Below are 25,917 nucleotides of genomic sequence, written 5' to 3'. Positions count from 1 at the left end.
GGGGGCATAGCAAATAATTCCACTTGGATTTGAATGGAGAAGTTTTATATTTTAAGAAGAGTTCTACAATGGAGACCAGAATTTTCATCATGAAGTAATGCTGTCACACAGTGGAATGTCACACAATTGCATTGCTGTCCTGGTCGCTATCACAACCCCAGAACCATATCAGTCACTAAACAGAAAGAGACTGGAATTCCAGGGGGGGGGGGGCAGGTTCTCCAGAGGATGGGGGGGAGGTGCTTCAGGCAGATGCTACAGAGTGCAGATAGGTGAAAAAGTGGCTGGGGTAGCTTCCAATTTCCTGCCAGTTTCCCCATTGACTTTGCTTGAGGGAAGCCAGCAAGAATTTGCAATCACATTGGAAATTGCAATCATGTAACTGCAGAATTCTGCAGCATCATAATTGAAAGCCTGGCATCAAGTACCAGGATTGCAGCCGTTGGGATACTGCAACTGCTTGAACTGCTCGAGGACAGGTCGTAATTACTACTTCTTCACCATTTGAACATAACTTTGAACAGTCATTGAACAAGTGGTTATAACCTATGTACTGTCGGTATTTCAGTTTGAACAACGGCGAAGAATGGCTGTTTATATTTCAGCTTGAAATTTTCTCTTACTTGTTTAGTTATGAACCTTCCCTAAGAGTCAGACTATATAAATGCTATAAAATTTTGAGGAAATAATAATGTATATCATTACTTCAAAATGTCTTAATAGTTGCTGGCATTCATGTGTTCTCAATACAGGAAGCAAAGAGAAAGTAGATGCTACCAGTATTCAGTAGGGTTGGATCAATTTGTGTACTACAAAAATTCAGGTTATAGATTGATCAATAGCATTGATGCTTGTAGTTTAAAATAATGTGATTATAACATGTAACCATGATAGAGAAAAATAGGATAATATTAGCTAGCTGAAGTTATGTGTGGTTCATTTTGCTTTTGAATGGTAAATATTAGTAGTTTTATATTCAGAAAGTTCAGTCCAGTAAATTGTATGTTGGGCTAAATAGTTCTTAAAAGCTTTTTAAAAAAGAATATTTTCTATATTTCCAACATGATAATTTGTTTTGATTGTAGTTGTCATGTTCTTTATTATTTCAGATTTGTACTATGGTGGAGAAGCTTTCTCTGTAGAGCAGCCACAGTCTTTTACTTGTCCATATTGTGGAAAAATGGGTTATACGGAAACATCTCTTCAAGAACATGTTACTTCAGAACATGCAGAAACATCAACAGAAGTGGTAATTATAATAGCCATACTCCTCAATTAATAACAGAAATTAATATTTTTTGTTGCAAGGTGCCCGGATTTCTTTGCACAGTGTAAGAGATATAAACGCCTTAAAATAATATAAAACACATATTTTTCATGTTGTACTGTTAGAGGAAAACAATAGTTAACAGAATCATTACATTTAAAATTCATTGATCTTATCTCCAAATGTAGCTGATGCAATCTATTGTTTTTACATGGAAAAATATAAATGAACTCTGGATGCAGGTAAAGGCTTGCTATTCTTAAACAATGAATGATTACGAAAAATAGATTTATCATTAAAGCAGAGTCAGTGAAAAATGCAGACTCGCACTTTGTAAGGCAGTAGTGAAAGCCTTGGAAAAGATACTTGGATTCCATGACATGATTTTATGTACAAATGTTAGAATTGTGCAGGCAGTGATTTTTTTCCCCTTTGGCCCTCAATGGAAACAAAAGTTGGATTTTGGAAAAGCAGGGATAGAATTTTGCTTTTGAACTTCCATGTCGGAGAAGATTCTTTTTTTTTTTTTTTAGTTTATTTTTTTGTTACATAAACACACATACCCACAACAATGAACAAAACAAAACAAAACCAAAACAGAAGAAAAACCCATCATCACATATAGCATGTCATTTGGTTACAAGTGTTTTAACATTTATCATTCTTATACATTTATTATTTCATTTAATAGGTTATAATATACGGTTTGGGTTGCTTTGTTTACCATCCCTTCCTCCTGTTATAACACCACCTTATTTTCCTTTCTTTTCTCCCTTCCTCCCTTCTCTACTTTCTTCCTTCCTGCTCTCCTTTCCCTTCCTTCTTCCTGTACCTTTCTCCTCTTCCTCATCCCTATCCCTTTCCTACCCTCTCTCCTCCTCTTTCTCTCTTTTCCATCCTTCTCTTCTTACCTCTTTCTTTCACCCTCTCTCCCTTCTCTACTTTCTTCCTTCATCCTCTCCTTCCCCTTCCTTCTTCCCTTGTCTCTCCTTCGCTCCTACTCTTCCTTTTTCCCTTCCTACCCTCTTTCCTTCCTTTTCTCTCCCTTCCATCTTCTTTTCCTTTCCCTTTCCTTTCTCCCTCTCTTTCCTTCCCTTCTCTACATTCCTCCTTCCTCCTCTCCTTCCCCTTCCTTCTTCCCGTACCTTTCTCCTGTTCCTGCTCTTCCTCTTCCCCCTTTCTACCCTCCCTCCTCCTCTTTCTCTCCTTTCCATCCTCCTCTCCTTACCTCTTTCTTCTTTCCCCATCTTCCTTTCATTTTCTCCTCTTTTTTCCCTTTCTTTTTCTACTATTGTTGGTGTTTCTACTTTAAATCTCAATTTACGTTTCCTTGGGATGGTACTTCCGCCAACCAGATATAATTTAGTATCATTTCTTATTCCCTTACCTTTGTTAATCTATCCTAACTATATTTCCCCCCCAACAGACACACTTTGTATCTCTCTATTGTATATGCACTTATATATTTGATATACACAACAATTAAAAAAAACACAGAAAAAAAGAAAATAAAACACAACAAGTATATGTTATAAAAAAGTATATCAGCTGGTTACAAAAAAAAATTTGTGCATCTCTTCCATTAATTCATATTAATTCGAATGTCGTAACTCAAATGTTTACTATATTAACATCATCATACCTCCACTTTTAGTTGACTACAGTTATTTAACATCCTTCATCCTTAACTATACCAAGATTTAATCCATAACATGCTGGCATTTCATTTACTTATTTATAAAATCCTCCATTAACATAATGTCCTCATATCCTGTTTTAGCTAAACATCCATAATATTTAATACCAAAAATTTAATCCTCCATGTATAAATTATTATCATTCTCCTTTTTTAATTAATTATATCCTATGTCATAGCATTTTCCCTATTATTTAAGATTTAACTGTGTATAGTTTTATTTTATTTTTTATAATAATTATTATTGTTATTAATAATCTTTATATATAGTCCAAATATCTTTCCAACCTTCCCTTCTCATATCCAATTATTACTTATCATATCAACTCAACATTGTATACATTACTATCATTATCAATTTTATTCATCTACCTATTGCAAATGAATTTAACTAAGTTTAGCTAATTTTAAGTTATACTCTTCCATCTATCAACCTGTATCTCTCCAATAACAGAACAGTCTTATATCTGCTGCCTTTTGTGGGTCCAGTTCTCCAAACATCTTTATGAGCAAGTCCATACGAAGAAATCTTTGCACTTTTTTGTCTGTAATGCCTCTCTTTATTCCCTCTTTATTTCCTTGATCAGTTTGTCTTTAATTCTCAGTGGTGGTATCAAATGTTTTGCAGATGGTATTTCATAAACTGTGGATTCTTTGATGCTTCCCACTCCTCCGCGCCCCGTCTTTTGAAGTACATTTTCTGTCCGTTTAATTCCTCTTCAACATTCCATTCTTTCCTCCCTCAGAAGTAAACCATTATCATGAGTATCAGGTTCTTTATCTCCGACATTCTTATTTTGTATTTGAAAAACATTCTCAGTTTTTTCCTCATATTTTGTTGCCAAAAAACACCAAATAATCCAATTTTCTCTGAATTCTATCTTGTGTGTCAGACAGTTTCTGTAGTGCTGAAAAAATCATTTGAATAGACGCTTGAACAGACGCCATGTTTGTACGCAGTTAGTATTTTTTTCTTGAGAGCTCTGAAGTATTTACAAGTAAAAGCAGGACTGAAAGCTGTGCAATCTTATCAGATCTTAAGCCAATACAGCCAAGCAATAAAAGTGTCAAGTTGTAAACAGCCAATTATAGTGAATTGGTTTACAGCCCGCTTGCAGAAGATCAGAGGAGATGTTGAAGTAATCTATCCATTGTCCGTGTGAATAACATTTAAAAGGTAGGATACCACCGTCCAAAAATCATTAAAAAGATCAAAATCGCCGCTAGATTCTTCTGTTCTTAATTTAAATTCGTTTGAATTTTAGGCGGTCCGTTTGTCTTTGAATAATAAAATATTATTACCAGCTGGAAACACTTTCCTCTTTCTATAGGGCTGTCTGCAGTTTCAGTTAGCCTTGTGGCTAATCCGGAAGTCACTGGCAAAGGAGGTTTTTCAGGTCCCCAGAGACTTTGCGAATGGTCTCTGGGACCACTGGGTCTCCCCCTACCTTTCACTGTCTCTTCGGGACAGCTTGGTCCAAAAAGGAACCATCCAAATGCTTTGGAATAGAAGGAGATCCAGGAATAGCCTGAAAGTCCGTCTTCTCACTGCTAAGCCCCGCCTTCTTCCTTGAATACTTCTTGAATACTATAAATACCCAAGAAAGCAGATAACTGGATCACAAAACATCTCAATTCAGAGTTTCTCATTTGAGGCACAAATGACTAGTCTCAAATGATTATGTTTGGACACATGGTTGTGAAGTCCCAGCTCCCTTGAGAAATCTATAACTACTGGAAAAAGCAGAGGGAAAGGAAAGAGGACAGCCAGCAGTGAATGCACCTTTCAGGGACCGCGAGTGCTCATCCTAGAAATGTATCTACATAGTCACTTTAATGTCAACACCAATCAGTCATTATTTCATTTATGTTATCACACAATTCCTGTTATCCTATAAGACCTATATTACCCTTCCTATGCGGTTGCATTTAGACTCTACATATTTCAATGTGTGCACATATATGAGTTCTTGATAATTTGATTGGCCATTTTTTTGACTGGGGCATCCAGGAAAAAATTAATTTATATTAACATCCGTATAGTTTCTTTGTTCTGTTATAAGAAAGAGCTTAAAAGAATGCTGTTTACTTTTACTTTAAGAATGATATAGCAGGTATTATTAATGTTGCCCATATTAGAGTCTATTTGCATGTAAACACTTAGTAATAAGAGAATGGAGTCTTTATAGGTAAGTGCTGAGCTACACATTCGAACATATTTGGTGTGGATTTGAGTGGCAGTCAATTAAAGAACTTCCTTAGTATGTTCCTTTTCCCTTCAGTTATATATAACTGTGTTTATTGGGAAAAGAATATATATTATTGAAAAAAGAAATTCTTATAGGAACAACTCAAATGAGCTGAATTGGCTCAAAGGCCATCTTGTCTAAAATTCTGTACATAATGTACCAACTTGCCTGCTTCATTAAATCACACAAACAGGCCATGAGAATAGTAACATTCTTCCACACAGATTCTCTATTTATTGAACTTGGATTCTGGGATGAAATTTTGAAAGCTATTTTGACTTACCTGTTTATAACTTTTATTGTCTGTGATTTCTTGTTGTAACTCAAACATGTATTTAATGCATCTGCATGAATAAAGTCTTAGGATATTTACAGTGTGGTCTAGTGTAGAGAATTACAGGAATATGTTAAAGTGGTATAATTTCTACCTGCAGAGCTGCCACCAGAGAATGGCAATGAGACATTTATATTTTGGCCCAAAGTACTTGATTCTAATGGTTTCCCCCTCCTGTTCGTATCTACATAAAGCATTGGGAACAATTATCCAGAGATTTAGAGTACTGCCTCAATCAGTATACTGATTGACACTGGACTCTATTTCTCCTTTCCACCAGAAAAAGATTGTACAGATGTTTGAAAGTTGCCTGGAGCCACTGGTGACCAGATAAGGGCAAAAACCCTGAACCTAGATAGATAAAAGAATGTGGATAGATAGATAGACCAAGAAATTTGGAAAATGCACAGAGGAAGCTGTGCTTCTTCTGAAATAACAAAATATATAACTTGGGAGCTCTCCTTGATTCAAGCCTTATCATTAGAGGCAAAATGGCCTGAATGGCAAGGAAGGCCTGTCCCAAACTTAGGCTGGCATGCCATTTTCCTGTGCACCACTTGGAGAGTCCAAGCAACGGGTTAAATCAGTCTGGTTGCCCTGGGACTGAGGAATCTTTTTCCTTGGCCATGCCTCCTGGTGTTACTTGGCGCCAGAATTTTTCCTCAGTCTGCCACTCAGGACTTGTTTTTGTGAGCTCCAGCATAATTTCCCCCACCAGAGATCATCGGTCAGGGCGACCCAAAGCGGTTTCCGTGCTGTACCCAGGCCTGAAACCGGACTGAAAGGAGTCTAAATAATTCATTCAAGGTCCGTCAGAGTTGAAGTGCCACCACCTTCTCAACAATCTTCCCTAAAAAAGGAAGCTTGGAGACAGGACGATAGTTTTTTAAAATAGCTGGGTCCAGGGAAGGCTTCTTGAGGAGGGGTCTTACCACTTGCTTCCTTTAATAGTTGCGGGAAAGACCCCTCCTGCAAAGATGCATTAGTAATCGTCTGGAGCCAGCCTCGTGTCATCTCTCTGCTGGTCGAAAACCAGCCAGGAGGGGCACGGGTCCAATAAACAGGTGGAGGCACTTATCGCTCCCATGGCCTTGTCCACTTCCTCAGTGGTGACAAATTCAAACTCATCCCAGAAATCCGATTAAGACTAGCCCTTGGCATCCCGGCTGGTACTGCCCAGCGGAGTCCAGGTCTGTCCGAATCTAAGTGAATTTATCCGACAGAACTGAATGAACTCTTCAGCTCTTCCCTGCAGGGGATTCCCCGCCTCCTCACCTTTCAGGAGGGATCGGGTCACCCTAAACGGGCTGCTGGGCGAGATTCCGCGGACGCAATAAGAGCGGAAATGCGTACATTTTGCCGCCCATATCGCCACTAGATAAGTCCTAATAAAGGCTCTTAATAGTGATTGATCGGATTCAGAGTTACTAGCCCTCCAATGTCGCTCTAGGCGTCTCTTTTGGCGCTTCATCTCCTGGAGTTCCTCGGTAAACCAAGGTGCCCTCCTGGATCCACTGCTGCGGAGGAGCCTCAAAGGCGCAATCCGATCCAATGCTCCAGCCGCCGCAATGTTCCAGGCAATGACCAAAGACTGGGCCGGATTGCGGACAAGGGAGTCAGGTATCTCTCCAACCTCCCTCTGAAATCCTTCCGGGTCCATCAGGCGCCTGGGGCGGAACCACTTAATCGGCTCCACCTCCCTGGAATGGGGGAGTAGCGTCCTGAAGTCAAGCCTCAGCAAGGAGTGATCTGACCATGACAAGGGCAAGGTCTCTATTCCCCTTAACTCGAGATCACGTCTCCACTGCCCCGAGAGAAATACAAGGTCAAGCGTGTGTCCCGCTCTATGAGTCGGACCCTGAACTACCTGGGTTAAGTCCATGGTTGTCATGGAAGCCATGAACTCCTGTGCCCCATCTGAGTGTTCACCGAGAGACGGCAGATTAAAGTCCCCCAGTACTATTAGTCTGGGGAACTCCACCGCCAACCCGGCTACTGCCTCCAGCAGCACAGGCAGGGCTGTCGTGATGCAGCTGGGAGGCAGGTCCGTCAACAGCAAGCCCAATTGAACCCCTAGGTCTAACTTCAAGAGGAGAGACTCCACACCCCACAATCTCTGGGGCAGGGATCCTGCGAGGAACTAACGGCCTTCGGACGATAACTGCTACTCCTCCACCCTTCCCTGGTGTCGTGGTTGGTGAAGCACCTGAAACCCATCTGGACACATTTCTGAGAGTGGGACTCCTCCCTCTTGGCCCAGCCAGGTTTTGGTTATACATGCCAGGTCTGCCTCCTCATCTAGTATTAAATCCCAGATGAGGGGGGCTTTGTTCACAACCGACCTGGCCTTTAGGAACAACAACCTGAGACCAGGGCCCTGTACTCCTCTGCCACCAGGTCCTTGAGTTGAGCCTGAGGAGCCGGAACAAGGAATCGCTGTAATATAGTGAGTCCTTCTTCCCCGGTAATGGCTAGCCCTACAGCTCCCGTCATATCTGCCCCTCCCAGTCGTAACCGAAATGCTTTAACATCCCCCCATCCCCGTAGAGGCCCCCTCCCCCATGGCCCCCATTCTTCCGGCAGGCCACGTGTACCATTCACACCAGGACGGGAGGCGAGTCTGGGCCCCCATCCACTTCTGCTTCTGCACATCAGTGGAGGGGACTCCCAGTCCTATCATACTCACCAATGAAACACTCTCTTCAGACACACCCCACAATAGTTATTAAAATACAATAAATTAAATTAAAAGTGGGCACACTTTCTCTCACATTCATACACTCATACACCAGCAAACCAGCTAAAAATGCCGTTCCTAAATCGATGGCAATTAAAATAATTTAAGAACAGTAAAAAAAGAAAAAAATGGAATGTCCCGAAAGGGGAAAGAGGTTGGGATGGGGAGAAGAGGAGGGAGGGAAGAGGGGAGGAGCTGAAACTGAGATGGAGCGCCTTCCCTGCGGGGCTCGGACGAGGGCCCGGTCTCGGGCCAGGCTGCGGGAAGCAGCAGAGGAGAGGCCCCGTGCCGGAGTGGAGACGTGAGTCAGCGCGAGTCCGAGGCGGCTGGAGCCGGTGGTAGTTGGGGGGGGAGCTCCTTGTTCTCCTCTGCGGGGCCTGAAAGCGGCGCAGTTTGTAGTTGTGGCCGTCGTTGTTGTTGTCCCAATACTCAGTGTCGGCCACGCGGTAGCGAACGTGCGAACTCGAGCATCGTGGTCCCAAAGCATGGGCAGGTGGAAGGCAAAGCGGTCCGTCTGGCCATCGTGAGCAGCGGCGGGCGGCAGCAAGTAGCCGGCAGGCACCTCGTTGCAGCTGGCCCAACACGCATGGCGCCGCGCAGCCCGGCCGCCTCGGGCCGCACCCATTTCAGCTTGACTCTGTGCTGCTGCACTCGCTCTGCGAACCCCGAAACAGCGCCGGGCTGTGGTGGACTAAACCTGCCCCAACGGTGCAGCAGCGGCATTTTCCATCATTGCTCCTCTGTTCGGGCTGCTCCCTCCGAAAAACGCAAGCACCTAACGCCAGCACCAGCACCATTCCAGCCGCAAAAGCTGGGACTCTCCCGGCACAGTTAGAAATAGAGATAGCCTTTGAACGGAGGTCGTGGACGAGGCCAAGGGTCAGGTCGGACGACGGGGGTCCTGCTGCCTAAATAATCATTTAGGAATCGCACTCGAGCGAGCATTCAGGGCTTGTCTTTGCTTGCAAATCCGGCCAGTGTGCTGTCTCCGCTCCCTTCCGCAGCCTCCGCTCCCTGGCGGATAGTTGGATAGTTAAAGTATCACGTGATGTTTCCTGGTACATTATAACTTAAGGGAAGGTCTTTCAGCGATGACAAACCAAACAATTCTTGTCGGGCGTCTCCTTGGCAACACTTGGGGCATCCAGGCAACACAAGTTACGGGACGACTCATTGTTTTTTTCTTCTCGTCGTTTGTCTTCTCCTCAAGACTCGGAGGTAGGCATGGTGGTGGAGCTGCCGTATCTGCCTTAAAGCATGGAAGGGGCGGTGAGGCTGCTGGCGGTTTGCTTTTTAGTTGATCCCCACCCTTTTTTTGTCTTTTGGAGGACAGCCTGCCGCGGAGAGGTGCACGGCCGTTTTAAAACTTGTGGCCGCCATCTTTATCTCCTTCTCCCTCGCACCGGAGCAGTGGCCATTTGGGAAAGGCCTAAAATTTGCATCTTTTCCATTGGTTTTCCCGCTCAGCCCGCTTCAGCAGATAGCCGCAGGGTGGTTAGCTGGCCTTGTTTCGGGGTCTCCGGCTGGTTCACTGCCACCCACAACTTCTCCCCAAGCGGCGCTGGTGTCTTGGCCACCTGGAGGTCATACACCGGCACAGGGAGAGCCTCTAATTATATCCACTGTCTCTCCCTGCCTTATCTGTCTGGTCTTGCAGCCTCAGTTGCTTTTCCACCTTCTCACCTCCCGTTGAGTGGCTGGATTGCACAGCCCCAGTTTACTCCTCTGGCTTTTTTTCCATGAACTGTTCCTGATTCCACAATACCTGTGTGTCATCTGATCCAGCATCAGCCACCATAGTCTCCTTCATCACCTGGTCTCCACCTGTATTGGCCTCTTGTCTGAAGATTGTGCCATCAGGCCATGGAGCACCCTGGCCCATCTGACTCCCCTGACGGTAGACCAGGCCCTCTCAAGCCCCTAGCAAGGGAACTTCTGCAGGCAGCGGCAAGGGTGTAAGGAAGGGCAGGGTGGCCAGTCAGGATAGTCATCCCTATAAGGCAGTGTTTTTCAACCTTTTTTGTGCAAAGGCACACTTTTTTTCACGAAAAAAATCACGAGGCACACCACCATTAGAAAATGTTAAAAATATTTAACTCTGTGCCTATATTGACTATATCTTCTCAATTTACAATTATCTCAATTTGCAATTGTCTTTTGTGAAGTATAAATCATTTATCAATTTAAAATCCACTCTCTTGAGATTATACTTCCTAGAATGCTAGCATCCATCCAAGGGTATGAGGTAGGTATTACCTAGTTCCTCACTCATTATTCCAAAACTGAAAGCTAACAACAGCATCATTGAAGTATAGGAACAGTATTGGGAGAGGACCAATTGAGGGCATTCAAAATCTTGGAACTGTTTTGCATGAGTATAGCTTGTGCTTTAGCTTCGGAGCCATCCTACAGGAGCGAGTCCAGTGAATTTGACGGGGGGAGCAAAGCTGCTCCCCGAGGCGCCGCAGGGAAGAGGCGGCAGAGGTGGGGTGATCGCGGGAGAAACTGCGCTTGGGGCGGCGGGGCTTGGGCTCCCTTTCTGAGGCAGCGCAGGGAAGAGAGCAGCGTCTGCGCTGCTTTTGCTGGAGTGGGGGGAGCGCATGGGAGTCCTGCGGTCTTCTGCCTTTCAGGTTCAGGGCGAGGCTCATGCGCGGAGTTGCCCCTTTGGGCTCGTGTTCATCGCGGAAGGTCTCCCGTTCCAGCTTTGCGATTTCCCCTTCCCGAGTTTGCCTTGAAACCTTGCCCCTTCCTCCCTTCCCGGACGAGAAGAGCCCCGTCGGCTTGTCTGGGCCAAAATCTGCCTGCGGGAGGGTGACGGGAACGGGAGGAGGAGGAGACATTGCTAGGAAAGCGGGGATGCTGGCTTTGTTCCTCTTGCTTTGCGTTCAATCTCCTTGTCCTGATTTCTCTGCCGGGAAATAAGCCCGGAGGAGCCAGGTGCAAGTCAGCGGGCATTTGCGTGGTGCCGGCGAACGCTATCCCGGAATCCCCGGCTGGGGTTGTCAAGCAGACCAATCTGCAGCGCTCCCCGAAACGGCGGGGGAAGCAGTGGGTTTTTTTGGAAGTGAATGGCCTCAAAACCTGTGGAATTCAACAAGTCTTGTTTTGAAGAGCTCCGCTGAAAACTACCCGGCGGGTGTTTTTTCCCACGGCACACCTTACACTATGTCACGGCACACTAGTGTGCCGCGGCACAGTGGTTGAAAAACACTGCTATAAGGCACCTTCCACAGTGGCGACTAGGGATGCAGAGAGGCGGCAGCCCAACGCCAGGGAGTGAGGGAGACCCCTAAGCTTACCTCTCCTGTTGGGCCAGTCATTCTACCATTTCCAAGGGGGGATTGTCTGTCAGTGATTGATGAGGAAGTGGACTCCCCAGATAGGTCTCTGGCAGAACCGGATTCTCCTGTCCTTTCATGGCGTTTCTGAGTCAGGGCTCGCTCCTGAGGATCCTAACCCTGGGTGGCTCGCGGATCCCATCCTGTCCCAACAAGTTTCCCCTCCTTCCAGGGACCCCATTGGGCCGGACACTGGTTTAGCTCAGGAACCCAAGTTTATCCACCCGCATGCAGGCGGTGGTTGCCCGTTGCCATCTCTCAGGGCATAGCCAAAGGGATACACAGACGTGACCAAGTGCCCGTCGCCCCCAGTACTTCCCAGCCCAGGCAGGAGGCTCCCCCACCACCAGGTGGGTCCGTCACCCTTCTCTGGAATCCTCAGCGCTCAGCGAGGCTTCCGTTTTGGAGGAAGCCTTAGGAAGCTTCCAGAGTGCTCCTGGGGGCTGGAGAGGGCAAAAATGAGCAAAAAATGGGCCGTTTTTTGCTCCCCACGCCCCCAGGAGCACTCTATAAGCTTCCTAAAGGCTATGCATGCCCTTTTTTTGACAAAAAAACGGGCCCGTTTTGCAAGGTCTGCAGAGTGCAATATTTTTTTTTTTAATTGCCTCTTCAAAATCTTGGTGCGTCTTATACTCTGAAAAATACAGTATATTCAGCAATGCTGATAAATCACAGGACAGACATTAAATAAATAAAATAAAAATGTTGAGCTTTCCATTTGTGTAATGTTGTTACCTTTGAATATTTTCTTGATTTTTTCTTATTGTTAACAGCATTATAATAAAAAGGTGATGGCATGGACTTAATGCTAATTTAAGGACTGATACCATCGTAAATATGATTATAATGAGGAATTTTTAATACTATACATCTCTAATGCAAAGTTTTGCCTGCATGGTGATATCTACAGATGCTCCTTTGGCAGGCACAAAAGCCCTTCTCCCAATTTGATTTTTTTATCTCTTTACTCTAAATTAGAAGGGTGAGCATATTGTAAGGGCCATTCATTTTCTGAACTACCTCTGAGACATATACAAACATGTAGAAATCCTGAAGAATTAAAGTGTAGAAAATAGTGTATGTTAATGTTTTATTTTGTAATATGCCCTGGAAATAAAGAAAAAATAAAGTATACAATAAATACAACAAACTCTATAGCAATAATGTTTTATTTGGCTTCATAGGGAATGAATACATAAAACCCTAACACAAAATTACAAAAAAAAAACAAAAAAACCAGAACCACTAATATTTTAAAAATACCAGTGCTTTTTTTGTGCCTATCTATTTCATCACCTTTCATCTATCAGTTTATGCAGTTGTAGCTTTCAGGAGGTTTTGCTGACCCACTCGGTGGCAGTAATGTTTCATAGCTACCGGATGTTATAAAAATCTACAGATGATGTCAAAGCATAATCATACTGAACAGTTATTAGATTCTTGCTTAAAAAAACAGAATTGGATAACAGTTTATTACAGTTATTTATCAGATTTGATGCATACATTGGCAGCATTGATAGATGAATATTTAGTCTTGCATGCATACATGTTTAATTTTTCTTGCCCTCGTACCCACTTCTTGGTATATTTTTCTTAAGTTAGCATTCCAATTTATTTAAGTGCTTTGTGCTCTTTAATGTGGCAGCTCCTGCTAGAGATTTCTTGTTGTTGAAGACCATAATGCAGATAGACTTTCTAACTTTTTATCATTTTCAGATTTGTCCATATGTGCAGCATTACCTGGAGGAGATCCCAATCACGTAACAGATGACTTTGCCGCTCATCTTACACTGGAACACAGAGCTCCTAGAGATTTAATATCCTTTCCTAAATTAAGAAGAAACAACAGGATAATTATTGTTGTAACGCATTAAAGAAGTTAATTTTGAACTAGGTTATTTTATTAACATACAGGTTAGGCATTGTCCAAGAGGACATGGTTTGAGTTGATAGCTACGTCCAAGAAGCTGTGGTTGATCACTTTGTGCAAAATTGATTAATTATATAATAAGTTTATTTTTCGACCCTTAAAGAAAGACTTCAAAATTTGTCATCTAAAGAGGTGTAGTTCAAGCATTAGACTGGATTAGGAGTCAGGGTTAAAAGCCCCAGTTTACCATATTGTTCCTTTAGTGGCATCTTCTCATCTCTTCTCAGTCGACCTTATTGTGAGAATTAAGATTCCTAAGAGATCTATATTGAACTCCTAGAAGAAAGATGAAAATATACATGTGCAAATGGTTCTTGACTTACAAACACGGTTGAGCCCAAAATTTATGTTGCTAAGTGACATAAAAGAATCACATGGCCCTGGGACATGTGCAGCTATCGGAAATATGAGTCATATGAATTTTGATCACATGACTTTGAAGATGATACAACAGTCGTAAGTGTGAAAAATGATTATAAGTCCCTTTTTTAGTGCCGTTGTAACTTTGAGTGGCCATTAAACCAACCGTTGTAAGTCAAGGATTGGCCTTACTAATGAATTCCTATTTGAAGAATTGTTCCTAGAAACCTATGTGAATAGTTTCCTTTGGTATAGAAAGCATAATGAACTGACTGCTGTGATTTAATTTGCTAAATATTATATAAGCAAATTGTTTAATCAAGAGATCTTCAGATAAAAATGTGCAGGTTTTCACCTGCAAGGATAATTTTATGGTTTTGTCATTCATGAGTGCTTTTTAGCCACAGTTCAAGGTACTTAAGAGCAAGATACAGAAGAATGTTAGATTCAAATCTTTATTTAGATGCCAGGATGTAAGAAAGGCTACTTTAATGGGCATTTCAAATCATTGCCCATGAAACCTTCAGTGTTTTGTAAATTCTTAAGGTGGGTCTCTCTTTTGTCTGTTACTTCATGATGATGGTTTATTGTATGGCTTTGTCTTAATGTAAGGTTTCTTCTAATTGTGTAACATTAAATTAAAAATGAATCCATGAAGTAGCAGTTAACTAAATAGCTTTTATTTTTGTCTTTAAAGTTCTTTGGTGAGGTGTCTATGGAGATTCTAAGTCATCCAGGTCATGGTTGTCCCACGGGTGCTCTTTCAAGAGGCAACTGGACGTTCTGGTAATGTTCAGGATGACTGTGCATCTTCCTTTATCAGCTAGCAGGATGGTGATGTTGGGTTTCTTCCTAGTGATGTCACTGCTTTCCTTTCTTGAACTGTGAGATTGGAAAGGGGGTGTTTTGGCACCAGCGAGGGCTGCATATACCTTCATCCATTAATTCTTCTGGTTCTGCCAGTTTATTGCTCTTAATGGCTGACTCTGTGGCTGCGAGAGAAATCTACAATTGGTAGCTGTTCTGATACTACTGCAGAATTCAGACCTTTGGCCAAAACATTATTTTCTGTTTGGATAAGCTCTCTGTCAGACAGATTTCTCACCTGTCTGTCAGTTTTCTGAGACATGTCACTGTCCATCTGGGTTGGTTTTACTGTTTTCTGTGTGTTTTTTTTCCTGTCTAAGCTGTAGGGTATACAATTTGCCTTTTTGTCGTTCTTTGCTCTTGTTGTGTTGGACCAGAAAGTTTCGAGTTTAATAAAATTTGTATGCCGCCCACTCCCATTGGGACTCTGGGCGGCTCACAACAAGACAAAAGAAACATTTAAAATTTAAGAATAAAAATACAATTAAAAGTCCACATCATCCATTCCATCTAAGCGGGGCTGGATATCAATCAACAGCCCCAGGCCTGCCGGAACAGCCAGGTCTTGACGGCTTTACGGAAGGCCGGGAGAGTGGTAAGGGTCCGGATCTCTACGGGTAGATCGTTCCACAGGGAAAGTCCAGTTGCCTCTTGAAAAAGCACTTTTGGGATTCTTTAGGTGGGGGTGGGGGAAGTTTTCTTTGTTTGCAGCTCTGTGTTGATGCTTTTTCGTTAACTTGTTGGTGACGATGAATCCAGCGGTGTTCGGCATGTACGTAGAATGTTTCATCCAGGTCGAGGATTGGGTGGCCCCCGCGCACGTAGATCAAACATGCACTTTACTAGCAGTTCCACTGGTGGATTTTCATCATCACAGAGTTCGTATTCTCCAAGCAATAGAGAAGCCATGGATCCTATAGCTGGTAAGATCACGATTATTTGCATCTTTTCCTTGCACATCGCCGTGTTCTGAATGAAGCAAAACCCACTTCTAAAAACCAAGGATTTGTCACTGTGTAGATACAGATTAACAGAGTTGGAAGGAACCTTTTAGGTCATCTAGTCCAACCCCCAACCCAAGCAGCCCCTACACCATTTTTGACAGATGTCAGTCCAGTCTCTTCTTGAAAGCCTCCAGTGATGAAACTCCCACAACCTCCGAAGGCAAGCTGTTCCATTGGTTGATTGTCAGAAAATTTCTCCTTATTTCCAGGTTCCCCCTTGTTCAGTTTCCATCCATTATTCCTTTTCTGGCTTGAGTCCTGTTTAATATTATTAGTTGAAATTATCATTTACCAAGAGTGCCCATGTCTTGGAGGTTGTCAGTAGTTAGGAGTATTTCACACAGTCGCAGCAAAAAATCCAAAGTTAATGGAAAGCAGCATGGCCATGGTTTTTGAATAGATTTTAGTCTCTTTTCTTTTCTTGTTGGCAGAGCTTTTATCTCAGTTATCTGGTGTAAGGCGTTCTGCAGGGGGACAGCTCAATTCCTCTGGTCCTTCGGCGTCTCAGTTACAACAGTTGCAGATGCAGCTGCAATTAGAAAGACAACATGCACAGGCAGCAAGGCAACAACTGGAGACTGCACGCAATGCAACGAGGCGTACGAATACGAGTGGTGTCACCACCACTGTTACACAATCTACAGCAACAACCAACACATCTAATGCAGAAAATAATCAGCAGGCTATCCAGAACTCTCAATTTCTCCTTACCAGGTAATGCATTCTAGTGAGATGACCGTGATTGTTCTCTTTTTTTGCTCCAGGCATTCAAAGCTGCCATTGTATATTGTGATGCTATCCTTCCACCCACCCCAATCCTCCTGAAGATTGGTTTTCATTCAATGTGGAATATCCAGCTAACATTGAGAGTGTACTTTTCCCATGACTAATTGCATCTATTAGGGAGATACTGTATGCTTATATTCCAGAGATCAGCAAGTGACTTAAACTAAAACGGAACAACAGAGGCTGAGAACATGTGCCTTGAAAAGTAATCAACAGTCTGAAGACTGTTTATATATGAAAGGTTTGGCAGTTTTGTGGAGCTGAACTTCACATTTTGTTCAATTTGGTTTTGTGGCTATGGAATTTTTATTGATCAAAATTTACCAGATAAACCCCTAACAAACACAGGAATGATTTATTTCATATTATTACAAGTAATATGAATAATTTGTTTTCTGTAGCATGTTTTTAAAGAATTGTTACGTTCTTTGATCCTTATGCATCAACGTATAATAAATTTTGAAGTCATATCATGTCTTATCATGTCTTTAACTTTAATCTAGAAAAAGGAGAAGAAAAGTGTGTGTATATATGTATATATAAATGCCCATTTTAAACTGTAAATTTTAAAACAACTTTGAAGTTCATGGAGTAGAGCAAATTTCAATACATGTATATGTGTGTAGAGAATGATTTTAAATAGTTGAGTCAAATAATAGATAGTCCTCACTTAATGACAGGTCACTTCTGGGCTCAGTTGCAGTTGTTAAGTGAGGACTGCCTATTTAAAAAAACATGTGAAAACTAAAGGCTTAGATGTAGAGAGGCACTATTAAATTGTATATACAATCACATCACAACCAATGATAACAGTCATGATCTGTATACGTAGAATGCATCATATTTCTTCAACAAATCTGTATGTGAAAGCTGTCCATTATCTATTCTATTTGCACAGCAACTTCACATGATTTAAGAGCCTCAGGGGCCCAAGTGCTACCTCCAGCTGGCAATACCTAAATTTTTCTAGTAGGCAAACAGTAAAAAAATATGTAGAATCAATGTAATATCACAAATACATAAAGAAGCAAGTAGAAAAATATTTCCTTTTTTAATGTTGCTACTATTGATCTAAAAGTATTTTTAATGAAAGAATATCAACTGGACATGCAAAATGTAATATGTAGAATTACAACACAAACCTAGCGTCTTACATTTGCAAGTAGAATTATTGGGACCTCTTTACCTACCTACAGTATTTATTTTAAAGTGACTCTTTTTCTTGTGCCCAGTCATATTACTTAATAATGCTTGTTATTAGGAAATGTTACCCAACGTTCCCTCCAAACCCAAAGGGATTCCATCTAGTATAACAGCAGTAGGTGCTCAGAAGCAATTATGTTAGTAGTCCCTCTTCATTTTCTTGGGCCTCAACAGAATCGGTCATATCATCTAGAAAATCCTCAGAGCCTTCAGGATTTCCTGACTATCTGGCTCAGATCACACAAATGGATCCACTACTTCTACAGGATTTAGGCTTAATCCACTTGCACCTCACTAGGGAATGATGATGATCTGTCAGTGACAATGAAGAATGCCATATTACCTTCCCCCATTACCAGCATCTCACTCCCAATCTGTTCTGACTTTCAAACCAAGTTGAGATGTGATCTGTAATTCTTGTTGGGCCCATGTATATGAAAACAATCCCAGGATGGTCACAATAATGATGAAGTCAGAGCCGTTACTTAATAAGAAACAACAAGATTCTTCTTCTATTCAGTGGTCATCTGTGCTTTCACCCACATGGCTTTGCTCCATGCAAAGAATTTTGGGAAACTATTTAAGCTGAGGTTCTTAGCAGGACACTATTGCCCACCCAATGTATGTTTACAGTCCTTGGCTTTGCTAATTTCCTTCAGTTCCTAGATTTCCACTGCTGCTACATTCATTGATGGTAGGGGTATCTATAGTGGTATAAGCTGATGGATTCTAGGAATATGGAGATGATCAATGGAAGAGCTACAGTTAAGCAACACAGTTTGTTGTTATCCGTTAATCAAACTTACAGTAGCTTTGTACAGCTTTAGGAGGAGGGGCAGATTGCATTATGTTAAAATAACAGCAAAACTATAAGCATCTGCTCTGACTTGGATATCTAGCTGATAATGTTCCACAAACATGGAAGGTGTGGACAAGCCAGCAACTCCACATATTTTGGGAAGAAGCCCTCCTCAAGCAAATGCAGTCAGAAATTGCTGTAGCTCTGGTGAAGTGACCATGAACAGCTGATGGAGCAGGTAAGTTTGTCAGCTGATAACAAAATAGTGCCAGCAACGAATAACACAATAATTGCTAAGGGACAGATAAGAAATTCCTAAGAAGTAGATTTTGAATCTTGATCTTTAAAAAAAAAAACCTCACACATTTTTAATATTTTACTGATTAGAGCAGAGATAGTTCAACCATGTTTCAGAAGCAACTGTAATTGATATTGGTTCAAGAAAATGCAGTCTCAGAATTGAAGATGATCACGTTAGGGTTAGGGGTGGCAAGAAAACAGTGAAAACCTCCCATACTGATTTTAGATTTGGTATTTCAAGATTGCAACTGTAGAGGCCAGATGTTGGCCAATTTGACACACTAGATCAGGGGTGTCAAACTTGCATCATCATGGAGTCATCACATGATGTATCGTGATTTTTCCACTTTGCTAAACCAGGCGTGGCCAGCACATGATGCTTCTGGTCTGTGGCCTGTGAGTTTGACACCCCTGCACTAGATTATTTGACTAGAAATGTAGCCACAGTATGTGTTCCCAAAGAGAACCTCTCAAGTGAGACCATTGGATTTCAGAATGCCTGAAAGGTAGGAAGCATACATTGCTGATAAGTTCAGACAAATATTTACCCTATTCAGAACAATAAGCAGTGGGAATATACTGTATATAGGGGAGAGTTTATATGGTAGTTTGGAAAGAATAGATGAGATCTAACTGGCTTTTCCAAAGTGAGCAAGTATGCTGAGAAAAATGAAGAAGACAATGAGATAGGAGGATAGGAGAGGGATCTAAAAGGAAATAAAAATAAATGAAAATCAGCTGGTTTGGAGTCAGAAAGATGAGAGAACTCCTCTCTTTAATTGGTGCCGAAGCAGCAGTTAGAAAGGGCTAATGGAGTTTAGCCAAGGCCAGAGTGCAGAGCAAGAAGGAAGCAGCATTTTCACCAAAAGCTCAGCTGGGGAATTTTCCAGGTTGATGTTTTGTGCAGGCACAAACCCATGAGTGATGCACAGAGACCACAAAGAATAACCATTGCCTCTATTCAGGCTCAAAGTAACTGAAGTAATAATACTTCTCAATAGATTTTCAGTTAACCCCCACTATACGTATTGGATGTAATCTGTGTGTTTCTGATTTTTTCTTCTTCAAATTTGTGTCTGTGTATGTGTATGCCACAATGAATTCTGGTCGTAAAGGCTTGTGTACTGTTTAAGGTGCTCACGCCTCTTTATTTGCCTCATTGTGATCACATTCCTTCATGGTGCATAGGTTCCTGATGGGATGTCTTCAGCCCCACAATAGTCACCCTTTGACTTGACTTGGAATGAGCAGGAATGAGTCACTTAAACTAAATTTACCTGGGGGCGCCATGCTTGAATTGGAACTTGAATAGTCCAGCATTTCTCCCCTGACCTGTTTATCTCTTATTTTTCAGGGTGCTAGATGATTTGCAAGCTTTAATTGTATTTTAATTAGTTTAACAAAAAACATCCAATTGAACATTCCTTAAGTACTATATGCAGTCTGGAATAAATGTATATGAAAACTATTTTAAAAAAACAATAAACCATAAGCATCTCTATAAGAAAGGAGTCCCAGATATAGGGGATCAGCAGTGAGAAAGCCTTCTCATATCCAACAGCCTGAAATGTTAGATCATCTTAGTTCATCGAAAGATAACCTTCCTCAAATAGAAGAAAACAAAAACAAATACCTTAAAACTGACCTTTGAAGGAAAAAAACAAGGAAATGTAAGCAGAGTACTAAAGTGTAATGGGCAAAGAGTCTGCCCTCCTTCCCCTTGCTAAATAAATAAATAAATACATCTTCTCCAGATCTTCCTCAACTCTTGGCACACAATTGTTGAGCAGTAGTGAGCTTACAGAATCAAACGTAGAAGCTCTGGTTATTAGTCATAAGCAACAAGTAACTATTTCCCTTTCTCTTTTCTTTATGGCCTGGAGATAAACTTTGGATTTGTTTTTTGTTCCCGACACCACCCCCCATAATTCATTTAAAAGACTTGTATGGCTGCCCATATTGGAACAGCAATTCCAGGTAGCTTATGACTTACATATTAAATTCAAAATGATTACCATTCTAACATCCCCAGAGCCTTACATGGCTTTTTAGAATTATTGGTCCTACAACGAAACACTTGTGATCTTTTTCAGCTATATCCTGTTCCATCTTTTATGCAGGTTGAATGATCCCAAGATGTCTGAAGTAGAGCGTCAGTCAATGGAGAGTGAGCGGGCTGATCGCAGCCTGTTTGTTCAAGAGCTTCTATTGTCCACTTTGATGCGGGAAGAAAGCTCATCCTCTGATGAGGATGAACGTGGGGAATTTGCCGATTTTGGTGCTATGGGCTGTGTAGATATTATGCCTTTAGATGTTGCTTTAGAAAATCTAAATTTAAAAGAGAGTAATAAAGGAAATGAGCCTCCTCCACCTCCTCTTTGATGACATCCCACTTCGCAGACAATGTCCTCTGTGCTGTATTTGCCAATGAAAGTGGACAACAACTATCTTGGGTTTGTTTTGGTGATTGTAATTTCAGGTCTGTCACTCTTGTTACATTGTGTACATTCAAAGGAAGAGAGAAAAAGATATATATGATAATCATTTCCACTTAAAATAATTTTTACTTCTAGCAGGTAAATGTAGGTTTCAGTGCAGAGGGGAATCCTCTGTGCTCTGTACTTTTGACATGCAAAAGGCTCTCCTAATACTCCACATTCAAACTGAAGAGGAAAAAAAAAGAAATTCTAATGAAGCTGCTGTGTGTATTTATGAATATTAATGAATAAAAACTGCTTGGATGGTTTACCTTTACTGCATGAGGTTTTTTGCAGCGTGCATGAGTTTTAGTGACCTTGTCATTTAAAAAAACACTTTTAAATACAAGGAATAAAACTACAAACAACTCCCTCTCCCAAAGCTTTCCTATTATTCAAAGGTTACAAGACGAAGACGTTAGTGCTCATTTAGTGACGTGTGACCATCAAGTAGCTTTTGAATAATGTATATGGGAACCACCCTTTTTTCGTGTGCTGTTGGCACATCACGCAAGCTCTGCAGTGGGACCGCTTGTTGTTTTTCAGGGTGTGGCATTTTGCTCAGTGTGTCTTTTAATGTTGCCCACTTTAACCATCAAACTTAACGTATGGAATAAATCAGCCTGGTTTTTATGCATCACCGGGAAATACAAAAGTAAGACCACTGCCAAGCTTGGCAACAGGAACTTTTGTGTACCTTGGAATCTGCACACTTGTTCAGCTTTGTTTAAAAGGGTTTTTCCCCCCTTCTTTTTAATGGTTGCTTTTTTAAAAAAAAATTCAAACTGTTGACACGTTTTATTCAGGTGTAGATGGTTCATTTATTCACTGTCTTAAAGTAAAAGTTAACCTGGATCATAATTGTCTTCTTTTAAAACGTTCACCATCTTGGTCATATGCCTAGTTATTTATGTATTTGCTTCCTAGTTGCAGAGACTTATCAGTATCAGGAGAGCTTAAGATGATTCCCAGACTTTTGTCAATATATTGCAACTGCATTCTTAATGCTAATTCCAGCACCTTTTAATTTATTATTTCTTCATATATTTTTTTCTGGCATAAAACATTTTTAAGCCTTTTAATGGAATCATGCCACCTACATGCCTATACTATTAATCCTGTATGTATAAAATGTACAGTGTTTTGTGCATAGACTTTCATAATAACTCCAAGGCAGGGACAGGTGGGGGTATTGTGGTTTGGGAGGGGTGGAGGGTGGGGTTGTGGGAAAGGGAATGTAAAGTTAGACAATAAAGACAAAATTGCACACTGCTTCTGGTTAAATCTAAACTAGGCTTAGACCACAATCATGTTTCTGCCTGGTTCTCTCACTTTCTTCACCCCTCGTTTGCCTGTATATTCTTCCACTTCTGCCACATTACAAGCTTTTTAAAATAAAATAAAATAAAAATCCAGATTCAAATAGAAGATAGAGTCTTGACATGGATACTACTCTTAAAATGGTAAACTATTGACGGCTGTCAGTTTGACTCCAATGATTTCTTTATAAAATACAATACTAGATTTGTTTTTCTCTTTACTTTTTGAAACTGAATGTTCTAAGGGGGGGAATTCTATAGCTGCCCTCTGGTTAACTTGGGTATTAAACCCGGTAAGGGTTTTTTTTTTTAAACTGTTGAGGATTTAAAAAACCAGTTTTCAAGCTGTAGTCTTTTCAAACACACCTGCACATTACAGTAAGACCCACAGTTCAATAAAGCATTTTCAAGACTGTTTGTTCAGTTGATTCTTTGATGTTGCTGTGTTATCCAAACAAATTGATTGCAGGCCTCTACACTATGCAGGCCTCTACAATGATGCTTTAAGGAAGCTTACACTGGAGAAAGTCTTGGTTCTCTCTCGCTCTCTCCGAACACACAACTTCCTTTTAAACTTTGGTCACAAACTTGAAAATACATTAAAAGACTACATGATTTGTTGAGGCTTGCTTGCTGACTATAGAGGATGTGGTGTTCTGTCATGAAACATTAAATGTTTCATTATTTCACTAGATATGCCAAAACTACGATGCTCTATTAAAACCATATGCTCATTTAAAGTGTTTCTAAGTTGTAGGAGCTTAAGTGGCCAGGGGCTTTCAAATGTTATGGGGCTTTTACTTCACATAATTTTGTAAATAAGTTAGTATCTTGTTTGGAATGTTGTCAACATCAGTTTCTTAAAAAGCATGAAATGGAGGCAATAAAAGCTTCACAAAAGAAGCATAAAATTGAATCTTATTGGAAATCTTGGAATATGAAGCAACCCATCTCACAAAGTTGTGGGGAAAATAGAAAAGAGTATTATATGCTCGCCACCCTGAGTTATTTAGAAAAATAATACAGGTGGGATAAAAATAAGGTAACAGAGCATTTCCATAAATAAGCTATACTTAAAAAGCCTTCGATCAACATTGTTTAACTTCAAGTGAATGGACAGATTCAAGGCACTGAAAGTTTATACTCTTAAACTCGATATTTTTTTTTCAATTTGAATTGGCTGAAGGAGCCATTCAACAAATTGTAGAGTATTACAAGACACAAAACGATGATCTGACTTTACCAGGTTGGTTATTAGGTTTTTTGATTGCAGTTTGCTGTTCAGAAATTGGACAAGGGAAATTCTCATATTCTCAGTTGACAAAAACGGAGAAACCTCATCATCTCATTTTTAATTATTAAGAATATATTTAACACATTCTTAGATTACATACTGGATGTTTGGTTGGTCCTGTTGTCTTACCCCTGACAATTCAATACAGTATTCTCAGTTGCCTCATTTCAGACTGATATATTTGACAGTTAAAATATTTAATTGATTTAAAATCTTACCCAGAACAAGGTTGTCAAAATTAGTATGACTTTTCAGTTTGTATAATCATTTGATTTGAAAGTACAGCTTTCTAGTTTTACTTGTATCAGGGTAGCCTTAGGACCCCGGATTACTTTTTTAAGATATATTTTATTTACAAAATGTTTCAGAAAAGTTGTTAATCTACATCAGATAAAACCTAGGAATTCAAATCAAAAGGCCATTTTTCATTTAATGCAAACAAGTAATTTCCAAAAGCCAGCTTCGTTTTTTGGCTTATTGGCACAAGAAATCATATGTGAGTGAATTAAACTCCTTCCACGTGGTGGGTTTCAAGTGTTTTTATTTTGTATTCCTCGCAGCAGCAGCAGCATCTCACTAAAGCAACATGTTTAACTTTGGATTTTTACTGTATACATATAGCAGATAGAAAAATCTTGTCTATACCTTGTAATTGTATAGTGCCATTCCAATAATTCAAATCAAATACTTTTAAAGATGCATCCATAGTTTCCCACATCACTGCATTTTGCACAAGCTGAAGCTTTCAAATACTGTTAAAGGTAGCTCTATGTAGAACAAGTTGCAGAAATCTAATTGGGAAGTGACCAAGGCATGTGTGACTAAACAGGGATTCCTGGTCCAGGAGTTGGTGCAGACGTAACTGCAGCCTCATCCAAAACTCAAGATGGAAGGTTTACAGAGATTGGGGAGGGGAGAGGTTTTCCTAAAACCTAAGAGTTATTCCATTTTGCTTGGATTGCATTGAAGCCTGTTGTTTCCCCATCACACCTGTAACCCGACAACGATTCTTCCATGGCATCAAATGGCCTACTATGGAGACGAAAAGCTAGCATACTGATACCTCACCCAGAGACTTCATGTTTATTTATTAATCAGATAGTTCTATAACCTCATCTCTCACCAAAAGCAACTCTGGTATTTGTGTTGTTAGTAACGGAGATGAGAGTACTAGCCCTTGTGGCACCCCACCAAACAGACCCTGTGGCCTAGGCATTCCTCCCTGTATTCTATCATTATCCAGCTTCTTTGGGGAACAAAAGTGCTTTTTGACATGGATTTGCATTGATAATTTCATGACTTGGTAAGAAGGGAGTTGGAATGAGCACTTAAAATCAAAAATTAGTTTTGTAAACATGCGGCCATTACAAACATTTTAACCTTCCCTCATATTTAGCAGTTGGATTAAACCTGTATAGGTAGCCCTCAATTTACAACAGTTCATTTAGTGACTTACAAAGGCACTGAAAAAAATGACATGAACATTTTTCAGAATTACCACCTTTGCAGCATCAACATTCAGATGCTTGGCAACTGATGCATAATTATAACGGTTGCAGCATTGGGGGGGGTCACCTTTTACAAACTTCTGATATGCAAAGACAATGGGGATGCCAGAGTCCCTTAACAACCAGATTACTAATTTATGAACTACATAACTTAAGAACTGTGGCAAGAAACTCAACAAATTCTGACTTGGAAACAAAATTTGGGCTCAATTGTGGTCGTAAGTCGAGATCACCTATATATGGTGGGTTGTATAAGTTTTATCCATATGCTTTAATGGAAACAAATCCAAAAACCTAAAAGATGCAAATGATGAAAATAGCAGGACTCCTGCTATAGCAGGGGACATTATCCAAATTTTCAGTTGGATAAGGTGAAAGATATTTCTACTCCCAAAAAATTAAAACATCCCTATAGATCTTCTTAAAAAATCAATAGGAGCAATGAAGAA

The 25,917-nt window shown here is 40.9% G+C and overlaps 1 protein-coding gene across 1 annotated transcript in view; it reads left to right on the top strand.

Moving 5' to 3' along the window:
* KCMF1 (potassium channel modulatory factor 1) overlaps positions 1-21,994 on the top strand; it is a 66,236-nt gene extending 44,242 nt beyond the window's left edge. Inside the window, exons 3-8 of the mRNA XM_032213144.1 lie at positions 1,110-1,249; positions 6,737-6,752; positions 13,338-13,438; positions 15,527-15,701; positions 16,214-16,496; positions 20,991-21,994. Coding sequence (XP_032069035.1) covers positions 1,110-1,249; positions 6,737-6,752; positions 13,338-13,438; positions 15,527-15,701; positions 16,214-16,496; positions 20,991-21,252 — 977 coding nt within the window. The 3' untranslated portion in view covers positions 21,253-21,994. The remainder of the gene's footprint in view (positions 1-1,109; positions 1,250-6,736; positions 6,753-13,337; positions 13,439-15,526; positions 15,702-16,213; positions 16,497-20,990) is intronic.
* The last annotated feature ends 3,923 nt before the right edge of the window (positions 21,995-25,917 follow it).

The sequence above is a fragment of the Thamnophis elegans genome, chromosome 3, assembly GCF_009769535.1.
Source record: "Thamnophis elegans isolate rThaEle1 chromosome 3, rThaEle1.pri, whole genome shotgun sequence".
Lineage (NCBI taxonomy): Eukaryota > Metazoa > Chordata > Lepidosauria > Squamata > Colubridae > Thamnophis > Thamnophis elegans.
The sequence above is the reverse complement of the archived record's forward strand: the minus strand, read 5'-3'. Positions and strand labels throughout refer to the sequence as shown.